At 50.9% G+C, this 12,346-nt stretch overlaps 1 protein-coding gene across 1 annotated transcript in view; it reads left to right on the forward strand.

The window, feature by feature from the left end:
• The window catches only part of SHROOM3 (shroom family member 3), a 129,452-nt gene extending 117,440 nt beyond the window's left edge, over positions 1-12,012 (forward strand). The window contains exons 7-11 of the mRNA XM_009911744.2: positions 2,447-3,364; positions 4,574-5,077; positions 5,682-5,832; positions 10,476-10,748; positions 11,466-12,012. Coding sequence (XP_009910046.2) covers positions 2,447-3,364; positions 4,574-5,077; positions 5,682-5,832; positions 10,476-10,748; positions 11,466-11,822 — 2,203 coding nt within the window. The 3' untranslated portion in view covers positions 11,823-12,012. The remainder of the gene's footprint in view (positions 1-2,446; positions 3,365-4,573; positions 5,078-5,681; positions 5,833-10,475; positions 10,749-11,465) is intronic.
• Positions 12,013-12,346: the final 334 nt, after the last annotated feature.

Below are 12,346 nucleotides of genomic sequence, written 5' to 3' on the forward strand. Positions count from 1 at the left end.
AGGTTGCTTTCCCTTCATGATCAGAACTGGATTTCCCAGAAGACAGAATGAAAGGATGGGAGAAGACAGGAAAAAAGCCCTTGGCTGTGAGGACTGAGGGTCCCACTACACAGGCTGCAAATCACTCCCCACCAGCCTCAGTTGCTGAGTGGTTTTTCTTGTATCACTGCTCCTGACATGCCCTGAAAGAGAATGGGCATGAGTTTTGGAAGCCCAAGGGCTCCCATTGTGCACTGCTGAAGCTGGTAGAAGTTTTACAGTTAACTCTAAGACAGCAGGAGACCTGAATCCTCCACAGACTGAAAAAGACCAGGTAGATCAGCACCTTACCCATGTGCCAATGGCTCACAGAAGGAATTGTACCATTATGGTACTGCTGGATGTTCTCCTGCCCCAGTGTGAGTATTTCACAGGCTGGCTCACATGGGATTGTTGCAGCATCTTTAATCCATCCCTGTGGAGATGCAGTCTTGGTCTGTCCTGTGACATCTATCTGGTCCTCTCACATCTGACCATCACCATCCTGTCACTGTCTGCAATGGCATGGGCCCTTCAGGGAAGGCAATAGCAGGCAGTGGAAATTATGCTTCTAAGTTGCATGGGGATACAGCTGATTAATGTGCTGGGGAGGAGATGGGACCATCCCCACCACCTCTCTTGCTTAAGGAGGAAAACTGTGAAAGAGATTGATGGAAAGCCTGATCAGCACTCTTTTGGTCTGGCCACACATAGCTTGCACTCCATGCCCTGGCACTACTCCCTGAGTGTCAAGAGGGTGGAGCCAGACCCTTCAGTAGTGCCCAGTGATAGAACAAGGGCCAGTGGGCACAAACTGGAGCACAGGAGGTTCAATCTCAACATAGGGGAAAACTTCTTTGCTGTGAGGGTCCTGGAGCACTGCAACAGGCTGCCCAGAGAGGTTGCAGAGTCTCCTCTGGAGACTTTAAAAACCTGTCTGGACATTGTGGTCCTGAGCAACCTGCTCTAGGTGCCATTGGGTTGGACTAGAGGTCTCTTCCAAGCCCCAGCATGCTGGGATCCAGGGGTTCTACTGATACCATGGCTGTGTCATAAGCACTGTTGGAGGCAGTTGTTGCTCCACCAGTTTCAGAATCCACAGTTGCTTCCACAGTAGGAGAGATCTTTCAATTAGAGAACCACCATCTGGCTTTTCTGACAAACAGGGAGCATCTGAAAAGAGTACACATTGCTACTGTCCAGGAACCACAGACAATACCAAGAGCAGCCTGTCTGGGAAGTTTCCCCACCCCCAGGCAAGGGCTGCCAAATTCTATTCTCAGTTACACCAGAATAAAGCCAGAACTCCCCATCTCCTGGGCAGGGTTGTTCTTAATTTGTACCAGTCCATCTGAGAGCAAATTTGGGGCCCAGGCCTCCAAACATGATGATTATTTGAACAATGCATCTCAAGCACAGAAAATAGATCAGCAGCAGGGCTTCACTGGGTTCTGTTGTCTTGCAGTATGGCCTCATGGGTTCAGATCTCCTACTCTAGCATCTGCTAGCCCTGCTGGTGCTGCTCATTTAGTTTTCCAGCTAAACAGCCATATGGGCAAGTAGTTTGACTAAGTGTTCTGAGCAGCATCCTGACTTCAAAGGGCAGACCGTGCTGCTCAGACTCAGATGAGACTGTCTTAAAAGGCCAGGAAGAAGTAGTTGCATCTGCTGGCTTTGCAGCCTTAGCATCCATTCAAGTTAAAGAGGATTGGCTTTGGGGGTTGTAAAATCTGACTGGAGCTCTTTTTTCTAACAAGATTCCAAGGTTCTAAGAATTCCTATTTTTTTCCCCCTCTGCAGTCAAAATAGTGACTTTTTTGGCCTTACTTTGTTCTTGGAGACAGCTGGATCATTTTAGTGGCACCTTTCCCAAAGGAGCCACAAATAACCTGATGGGGAATTTTTTTGGCCCATAAAACTGAAATCCCTAACATTATCAGCAAGGGAGAGTGGGGCTTGATGGCAGATAGTAGCAAGTGGTTGGTTTTAGAGAAGGTGGCCACTAGCCCCACCTGTAGCAACCAAAATGTAAAGCAAGGCTGGAAAGGAAGCCAGACACTTAGGTTTTCATAGAATCACAGAGCTGTTTCAGTTGGAAGAAAGCTTTAAGATCCTCAAGTCTGACCTTCAATTTCCTAAACTTTCCTAATTTTTCCTGTTAAGTTCTTGCTGTGATGCTTGCTACAGGTGTGTGTGATCCAGGGCACACTGAAAATGATGGGAATGGATCTGGCTCTGTCTCCCTAGCATCAGGAGACTGGATTTTACCACCAGCTTCAAGGCACAACTGAGCCTAACCTAGACCAGCAGGCACTGACCCAGGCCTCTGTTATGGTTGCATAATTTGCTCATTAAGTAGGTGCACAATAGCTTTGCTTGCTCATTGATTAATTTTTAATCTTATCATGGTCTGTCTCTTGGTATTTAGGTCTTTCAGCAAGCAAGAAAGAAGTCACTCAGAAAAAATGTCCTTCCCAAGTTATTATCCCCATCCTCAGCCCAGCAGCGAGGCTGTCACCGGGCCTGCCACGCTCACCGAGAACCACAGGCTCTCAGAACTTGCCAGGCCAGACAGCAGGACTTCTGCATTCGTCCTAAGCCCAACAGAGGCAAGGAGTCACTGTCCTGAACAAAAGCAAGGCTTTAAACCCTTGTTCCTTAACCTTTCTCCTGGGGCTGGCCAGTCCTCCCCTAACATACCTGCCCAGACTCTCTCAGACTTCCAGAATGCAGGTGATGGCCAGGCTGTGAGACAGCACCCTGCCAAACGAGATGCTGCTCCCCCTGAGGGCAACAGTGACATTCAGGCACAATCTTTGGGTGCTGTCCAGGATAGATCCCCTGAGACTCCCACAGAAGAAATGATGTGGAGAAGAAAAGCCGGGCTGCTTCACAGATCCCTCCCACCCAAGGCGCTGTGGGCTCACTCGCTCAAAGACAACAGCTACCCAAGGGCCATGGTGTCTCCTCCAGCGGCTGGGCCAAAGTTCTCCCAGAGGTGGCAGTCCCTGCCCACGCAGAGCAGCACTTCTTCTGACCCAGAGACTCCCTCTCCCCAGGGGACAACCCACCTCCGGATCTCAGAGTCGGTCCTGCAGCTCACACCGCCACCGGCGCCGCAGGACGACGAAGACGACGAAGTGTTTGTCACAGCCTCCCAGCCTGCCGTCGCCTCTCCACCCTTCTCACCCCAACTGCCATCCCATCCCCTTCCTGAGCTGAGCTCCTGCACTTCTGCAAACAGCACAGAGGGATTCCCACCTCCTCCCCCACCGCTGGCACTGGAGGGGACTACCGGGGCAGCTGGAGACAAAGCCCCCAGGCTGGCGGAGGAGGCCAAAGCAAGGTAAGGCAGGGCTGTGCCCAGCAGCCCTCGCAGGGCTGTACACAGGCAGCTGTGTGGGGCTCCAGCCAAACAGGACTGAGCTCCTCATGCCACCACGGTCCACACACAGCTGCTGGCTGAGCAGGAAGCTCACAGAGGGCTGCATGTGTTATAAGGGGACAGGGACAGACAGACTCACTGCCACTAAGCTTTGCTGGCTGCCAAGCATGCGGTCAAGTGTTGTGGCCAGGGCGGGGCACAAAGCAAGAGGGCAAAAAGCTTTGTGGGCCATCAGCAGTTGCAGTGACAGGTGCTCAGCTAGCAAGGCAAAGGGGTTAGGGGTGAGAAACTATTCTGGTCTTGATCTCCCTGCAGTTGCTGAGTAGATTTGAAGTGGGGTTGCTTCTTAGTCCCTCCAGTCTGAAGAGTTCAAATGACTGCTGACTCCTTCCAGTTAGTAAGTTTTGAGAGAGCACTATGAAGATCCATGATGGGTTTTCCAAACACTTAGAATTCCCCAGAATACATTTTAGACCTGGCACAAGATAAGGCTGTTATGAAACAGTGAGCATCTGCCAAGAAGTGACAATGCAGATATGTCACAGTCACGCTCTAGGGTGGATTTTTCCTGAAGGACAGGACTTTGGGCTAGGTGCCCAGCTGGGTTAGCTCACACAGCTTCCCTCTCTCCCAAGGAGCTGCCCTGATTTCCAGCTGGGAAGAATCAGGCCAGGGGTTGGCCAGATCTGGTAGGGATTGGCTTTTCCAACACGTAAATGACTGTGGTGGGTTGAAGTTTCCCCCCCCCAACATTAACTTTGCCAGACCAACCCAGTCAGAAGCAAATGGAGCTGTGTTTACAAGCAAAATCTACACTCTGCAATGGAATGCAATGGCTATGTACAAACCACCTAAAACCACCACAAGGACACATGAGCATTGACTGCTCAGGATGGTGCTCCCAGGTGGTGAGAAGCAATGTCCCCAGCCTCTGAGCAGAAAACAAAGTCACTCACTGCTTCTTTCTGTGTTGGAATGACAAAACAGCAGTGTCCAGGTTGAGGGGACAATATGGCGCCAGTAGCTTCCTACTTCTCTGTACTGAAATGAGGAGTAAGACACAAAGATAAGTGAGAGAGAAGGAAAACTTGTCTTAGGCCTTCTCCATGTGCTCACAATGGTTCTGTGTGGTAAGTTTCATTTCATCTCACAGACTTTTTCTGTCCATAGCAGCTTCAAAAGCTTTCCCAAAGCCCTGGCCGAGAGGGAGGGCACCAGTATCGGTGAAAGTAATTGGCCCCTCTCACCACATGCATCAAAGAGGACCAGCTCTCCATCTGCTGTGGAAAAGCAGCACCAGTTACCTGCTTCTTCTGAAGGACCTCAGAGTGCTGACAGGCAGCCCATAACTCCACCTGAAGGTAACCACAGGGAGCCAGCAGTCGCCACCCGAGAGTCAGAGAATGGCAGCCCGGACTCTGGGCCGCTCAGCACAGCATCTCCAGCGAAGACAAAGACAAAGACCCCAGAGGATATTAAGTCAGAGGCTCTAGCAAAAGAAATTGTCCACAAAGACAAGTCTCTGGCTGATATCTTGGACCCAGATTCCAAAATGAAGACAACCATGGACTTAATGGAGGGGATTTTCCCCAGTGGGACCAGCTTGCTGAAGGAGAACATGAAAAGGAAGATGACACAGAAGAAAGCTAGCAGGAGAGCAGCTGAAGATGACACGTAAGCTCTGCTTCTCTGGGTTCACATGGGATTTGGTTTTGCTCCCTTAACCTTTCCAGTTCAGTTTGGGTTGAGATGCCATTTGATTTTGCTCCCTTAACCTTTGCAATTCGGTTCAAAGCACAGGAACAGAGATGTGAGAGTAAAATCAGGACCAAAACAGGGGTGGGGAGGAAGATAACGAGAGGATGAATTTTGGAAGGAGGAATGGAGGCTTCTACTTATTACAGGGGGATGACAGGATCAGCCCAAGTCCTCCAGTGTGGTTTGAGAGAGTGACTCCCAAGTGACAGGTGGAGAGCCATACAGAAGTCGGTTGTAGTGCAGCATGCCAGACCAGATGGTCAGCCCAGCCAGCAGCGCTGAGCTGTGTTAATGGACCCGATCTTGTAGAGTGGTTAGCGGCAAGCAAACCTTTTAAACGGAGCAGAGAGTGAGGCAGGAGAGCAGCTGACATGCACCCTCTGATGGCAGGAATCGGCCATTTCCCGTGTGCTTAGTACCCCCGGGAAGGTCCCAAAGTGGCAGTGGAAAACTATGGATCTAGGCATGGGGAAAAGGCAGGCTCAGACTGAACTCCTCCTTTTCCTTCACTGTGGTGTAGGAGGGAAGAAAAGGAAGCTCCTGTCACCCTGGTCACCTGTCCTGCTTATTACAACGTTTCAGCACCCAAAGCAGAGCTGCTGAATAAAATCAAGGACTTGCCAGAGGAAGTAGGTGAGGAAGAGGAGCTGCTGGACATCAACGAGAAGAAGGTAAACTCAGCACACAGCCCTTTGCTGGTTACATGCTGAAAGCCACCTGCACCTCAGCAGCTCAGTCACTACAACCTGGATGTGGTGACTTGGGTGGGAGGAAAGCAGGGCTGGAGAGGAGGAGACACTTTCCTCTCTTATTGCAGCTGCCTTACCCTGAGGAATGGCCCCTGTGGTTCCTGCTGTAGACTTCCAGGGCCTTTGCAGGGCCTTCTAATTTGCCCCTGTGGCTGTCTGACATTGATACCTGCTAATTACAGACATGTTGTGAAGCTCACAAATCTCAAGGAGCCCCAGACAGGTATTTGTCTGTCTGTGCCTCCCTTCACACACCTACTGTGTCCATGCCAAAGGCAGCTCTGCCTGCCTGCAAATTTGAAACACCATGGGATGGTTTAGACTGGAAAAGACCTTTAAGATCATTGAGTCCAGCCCTTAATCCAGCACTGGCAAGTCCACCACTAAACCACATCCCTCAGCACAACATCACACTTCATGCTGTTTGCACAACAGCAGAGTTTAGACAAAGTGACTCACAGAATTGTTTGGGTTGAAGACATCCAAGATCATGGAGTTCAGCTGTCAACCTGAGACCACCGTGGCCATTCAGCCATGTCCCTAAGTGCCATGTCCACACATTTTCAGCTGCTAAGCAAAATCTGCTCCCTGCCAGGCTTTAATACAACAGCTAGACAAGGACCTCCATCAAAGTGCTCTGTAGCACCAACTATGAGTGCTAAGTGAGGAGATGAAGCATTTGGGATGCAGGTAGGATGCTTCCAGGTCCTTAGGAGCTGTCACACAGTGTCACTGGAATGGGCTAGAGACTCTCACCATGCCTGCCAGCTCTTTCTGTGGTCCTTCTGGGGAGCAGATCATGTGTGTGTTGCTCATCAAAAGCATTTGCCTGAAGCTTTTGTCTGCTGCTTTAATTATCTGGCCCAAGCCATTGGTTGTAGAGTACCCAGCTACAGCCCTTCCCATGTCTGCAGCATTTGATCCGTTTTGGGGCTGCTGTCCAGGTCAGCTGCCTGCTTATGCCAGCCTGAAAGGTGGGGAGGGAGAAAACAAGGCAAGGAGACACAGGATGTGCTTGTGGGGAGATGTGAGCCTGCCATGGAGAAGTCCCAGGCCTCAAAGGTTACATTTGCATGGAAAAACAGAAATGGATGGGAGTGATTAGGCCCAGACAGCAGATCTGCCTGGCATGTTTGTTCATGGTCTGTGTGGAAGAACATTTGCATAGGCATTATCTGAGCAGGCAGCTCCTCTGAAAGGTTCTCTGGATACCCTCAAGCTCATTTCCATTGTAGGTATGCAGCAACTATACTGGTTGGCATTTGGCATTGCAGGAGAGTCAGCAATTAATGAACACAAAGCTAGGATGTTGCAGACCCTGTCCAGCTCCCATTCCTTCAGAGCAGAGGTTCATCACTCCCAGCAGCCCAGTAACCTCCTGCTGGAGGGCAGGTGGCACCCTGAGCATAGCTCCTAGAGGAGGGAGGAGCACCTGCCCTTCTGAGCAGCTTGGTGCTCCAGGAAGCCTGTTAAGATAAGTGCCAGACTTAATGTCCAGCCCATAGAGTCCTGCTACAGTTTTCCTCCCCAGCATCATAATCGTTGAAGGCACCGATTTAAGAGCATGTTACTCACACTTAGCTTTTGTATGTGTGTGGAGGCTGCGGCAGACTGTAGGTAGCCAGCAGACCCTGGGCTCCAGAGGCTGCACACACAGAGTACCCTCTAGTGGCGCCTGCCTGAGCAGTGCTCTTCACTTCCCTGCTGCCGAAAGAGCTTCAAAACCCCACTGACAAACCACCCCAGGTAAAAGGGCTGATTCAGGGCAACCCCCAGAGGCTTGGGCTTGAAGAGCCTTTCTCCTTGGAAGCAGACTGCCTTCCTGATTGAAATTACTGTAAATTTGGTGTAAAGAAGGCTCCATTTACTGCAATTTCATCCTGACCCTTTCTCCTTTGAAGTAGACTGCCTTCCTGCTTGCAATGACTGTCAGATTTGGTGGAAAGAAGACTTCTGAGAGAATATTTTCAGTGATTTATTGCTGTTTCATCCTGCAGTTTGCACCCAGACTAACATACAGGGAAAGGTGCCTCAGCAGTGCATGAACTGAGGAGGCTGAGAACACCCAACCCCTGTATGAAGAGCTTTTCCTGCTCTCAGCTCTGAGTAAATGGAAGCAAGAATACATACATAGAATAAACCAGGTTGGAAGAGACCTTCAAGATCATCGCGTCCAACCCATCACCAATCCAACACCGCCCAAGCAACTAACCCACAGCACCAAGCACCCTGTCAAGTCTTCTCCTAAAAACCTCCAGTGATGGCGACTCCACCACCTCCCCAGGCAGCCCATTCCAATGTGCAATCACTCTCTCTGTATAGAACTTTTTTCTAACATCCAGCCTGAACCTCCCCTGGCGCAGCCTGAGACTGTGTCCTCTTGTTCTGGTACTGCTTGCCTGGGAGAAGAGACCAACATCTGTCTGTCTACAACCTCCCTTCAGATAGTTGTAGAGAGTAATAAGGTCACCCCTGAGTCTCCTCTTCTCCAGGCTAAGCAACCCCAGCTCCCTCAGCCTCTCCTCGTAGGGCTTATGTTCCAAACCCCTCACCAACTTTGTTGCTCTTCTCTGGACTCGTTCCAGCAAGTCAACATCCTTCCTAAACTGAGGGGCCCAGAACTGGACACAGTACTCGAGGTGCGGCCTAACCAGTGCAGTGTACAGGGGCAGAATGACCTCCCTGCTCCTGCTGGCCACACTGTTCCTGATGCAGGCCAGGATGCCATTGGCCCTCTTAGCTGCCTGGGCACACTGCAGGCTCATGTTCAGTCTACCGTCGACCAGCACCCCCAGGTCCCTCTCAGCCTGACTGCTCTCCAGCCACTCTGACCCCAGCCTGTAGCTCTGCATGGGGTTGCTGTGGCCAATGTGCAGAACCCGGCACTTGGATGTGTTAAATCTCATGCCGTTGGACTCTGCCCAACTGCCCAGCCTGTCGAGGTCCCTCTGCAGAGCCTCTCTACCCTCCAGCAGATCAACTCCTGCGCCCAGCTTGGTGTCGTCAGCAAATTTACTGATGATGGACTCGATGCCCTCGTCCAGATCATCAATAAAGATGTTAAAGAGCATGGGGCCCAGCACTGATCCCTGGGGCACACCACTGGTGACTGGCTGCCAGCTGGATGTGGCACCATTCACTACCACTCTCTGGGCTCGGCCCTCCAGCCAGTTCCTAACCCATCGCAGTGTGCTCCCATCCAAGCCATGGGCTGACAGCTTGGCCAGGAGTTTGCTATGGGGAACGGTGTCAAAGGCCTTGCTGAGGTCCAGGTAGACTACATCCACAGGCCTCCCCACATCCACCAGGCGGGTCACCTGATCATAGAAGGAGATCAGGTTGGTCAGGCAGGACCTGCCCTTCCTAAACCCATGCTGGCTGGGCCTGATCCCTTGGCCATCCTCTAAGTGTTGTGTGATTGCACTCAGGATGGCCTGCTCCATAATCTTTCCTGGTACTGAGGTCAGGCTGACAGGCCTGTAATTGCAAGCCCCAGGCCACAGACTTCTCCTTTTGCATATGTCTTCCCCCTAAATCCTGACAGAAAGGAGGCTCTGCAGCACATGTGCAGCGCTGCTGTTTCTGGAGTAACTAAACCCTGGGGGCCTCCTTTTCTTTGGCAGCGAGACAGCTGCCAGCATTTCCACGGGAGGGGTGTGTGCTCCCCCTGGCTTTGCTCAGTCACTAAGTGAATTTAGAGCATCCCTGGTGTAAATGTTTGCTGGATGCCTCTGTCTGTGAGGCAGTGCTTGGCAGGGTTGGTCATGGTTGAATTTGAGGCTTGCACCTCAACAGTGAGACAGCTGAGTGAGGTGTAGTTTCAGGGTGCTATAGGAGGGGGAAAGGTGCAGCAATTCTTTCTTGCTAAGCCCCAGGCCGGTGGTGTCAGCTCAGCCTCCTCTCATGCCATTAATACAGCTAAAAGTCATTTTCCTGCCAGTTGTTCTGTGCAGCTCTTGAGTATTAAAAATATAGCACCCAAGGAAGACATTTCAGGCTGGGGCAAGGGGTGGAGAGTAGGGGGGAGAGGAGGCTATACCTCCCTTCAGAGACTTCAAAGTACCTACATCTGAAATTATGAGTATCATACATGTATGGGCATCATGTATGGAGCTGGGTGTCAAAATGTGGTACAACAAATCAGGTGCCTCATGTGTACTGTTCAGTGATGGTAGAACAAATATATCTTCATGCAATCTGATCAGGTGTTCAGATGATCACCTAGATGTGGAATTTTGGAGGTTTCTGTTTCCTCCTTAATGTCTTCTTACTCAGAGAGTCTAGCCATAGAATGAGAGAAGGGTTTGGATTGGAAGGGACCCTAAAGATCATCTAGTTCCAGTAGCCCTGCTAGGGGCAGGGACACCTCCCACTGTAGCCATATCCTTTTGTTGTCATCATAGAATTGTGGTTGGAAGAGACCTCTGAGATCATCAAATCAAACAATCAAGCTAAGAACACTGTGGCCATCAAGCCATGTCCTGAAGTGCCATGTCCACACAATCCTTGAGCACCAGGGTGGTCACGGTTGTGACTGATGTGGCCATGTGTTTCCCTTCTGACAGGCTGAGCTCATCGGGAGCTTGACCAACAAACTGGAGATCCTGAAGGAAGCCAAGGAGGGCCTGCTTGCAGACATCAAGATGAACAATGCTCTTGGAGAGGAGGTGGAGCTGTTGATCAGCAATCTCTGCAAGCCTAACGAGTTTGACAAGTACAAGATGTTCATCGGCGACCTGGACAAGGTGGTGAACCTGCTGCTCTCCCTCTCGGGGCGCCTGGCCCGCGTGGAGAACGTCCTGAGGAGCCTGGGGGAAAACGCCAACAGCGAAGAGCGGGTAGGTATCTCACAGCCATGGTGCTGTGGCCTCTCACTGGGGGGCAGCAGCAGTCACAAGAATGGGCCTGTCTAAGCCAGGACCTCCAAAGGCATCCAAGGATGGCTGGTCATCTTAGTGCTGATGTCACATGGGCAGGGGGTGGAAGGGACCTGAAAGATCATCCAGTCCAAACCCCCTGCCAGAGCAGGGTCACTTAGAGTAGGTCACACAGGAACACATCCAGGTGGGTTTTGAATGTCTCCAGAGGAGTTTTGGTCCCAGTCTGTATGAATGTCTCGGACCCTGCAGTTTTTGACTCCTAGCAGAATGGGGTGTTCAGGACAGCACATCTGTGAGCACAGCCTGAGGAAGGGCTGTACAGTGTTGTGTACTATGGAACTACCCACTGCCTTCTGCCTCAGCTGAAGCCACCTTTTAACATTCTTGTGGTGGTCATGGGAGGCAAAGCCAGGTTTTCCTGGTAGTTACTGCTTTCAAGCAAGCCTTACTGTCTTCTTGGAGCGCTTTCTGCCCCCTCTTGACTAGAACATTCAGAGTCTGGTCCAGTGGGACTCATAGCCAACCCATTCATCCTCCTCCCCAAGGCTTTTGACTGCGTATCTGAGAGCTTTGCAGCCATCCTGCCTCCCCCAGGGATGGTGCTGGGAGGAAGGAGAGGGGGGCTCAGTGAGTTTGGTGCTGCTGGTACTGAAGCACTCTCTCTGGTGTGTGCAGAGCTCCCTGAACGAGAAGAGGAAGCTGCTGGCTGGCCAGCACGAGGACGCTCGGGAGCTGAAGGAAAACCTTGACCGTCGGGAACGGGTGGTCCTGGAGATCCTGGGTAACTACCTGTCTGAGGAGCAGCTCCAGGACTACCAGCACTTTGTGAAGATGAAATCTGCGCTCCTCATCGAGCAGCGAGAGCTGGACGATAAAATCAAACTGGGTCAGGAACAGCTCAAGTGCCTGATGGAAAGCCTCCCCACGGACTTCACACCCAGGGATGCAACAGCAGCAGCTGCCCTCGCTGCACTACTTGCTACCTCCAGTGGGGTCAGTAGTAAAACACCTCCAGCGGTCTCCTCACTCTAACCTTGCCCGGGTGGACCTGGGATCCGGTCCTCCTGCTTTAGTCTATTTAATCCGAGGACGTGGCGGATGGTTCTCTGCAAAGACAATGAATGGAGACAGGTTTAAAACAAGATTCTAATGAAGGAAAAAAAAAAATAACAATAATAAAGGTTTTCTTTTCCTTTCCTTCCACCTCTGCTTCCTGGAAACTTAAATCTCCTCCTGCCAGAGATGAGGAAGAGCCTCCCGAGAATTAAACACATTACCTTGCACAAACAAACATGACCTCCTCTCTTCCCTCCCTTCTCCCACCTCCCTGGCACCTCACTAAATAATGAAGGATCTAAAAAAAACAAAAAGAGAATGAAGCCTTAAAGCTAGACCCAACCCATTCTACTGAACACTGTGGATATTTATATTTTTTAAAGAGCAAGAGAGAATGCGTAAGGTTTTGTACATACTCTAATCCCTTCCTTGATTCTGCTCTGGTCTGTGTGTAGCAAAGACGTTTTCATTTTGTATTTTAACAAACAAACAACAACAAC

Source organism: Dryobates pubescens, chromosome 24, assembly GCF_014839835.1.
Source record: "Dryobates pubescens isolate bDryPub1 chromosome 24, bDryPub1.pri, whole genome shotgun sequence".
Taxonomy (NCBI): domain Eukaryota; kingdom Metazoa; phylum Chordata; class Aves; order Piciformes; family Picidae; genus Dryobates; species Dryobates pubescens.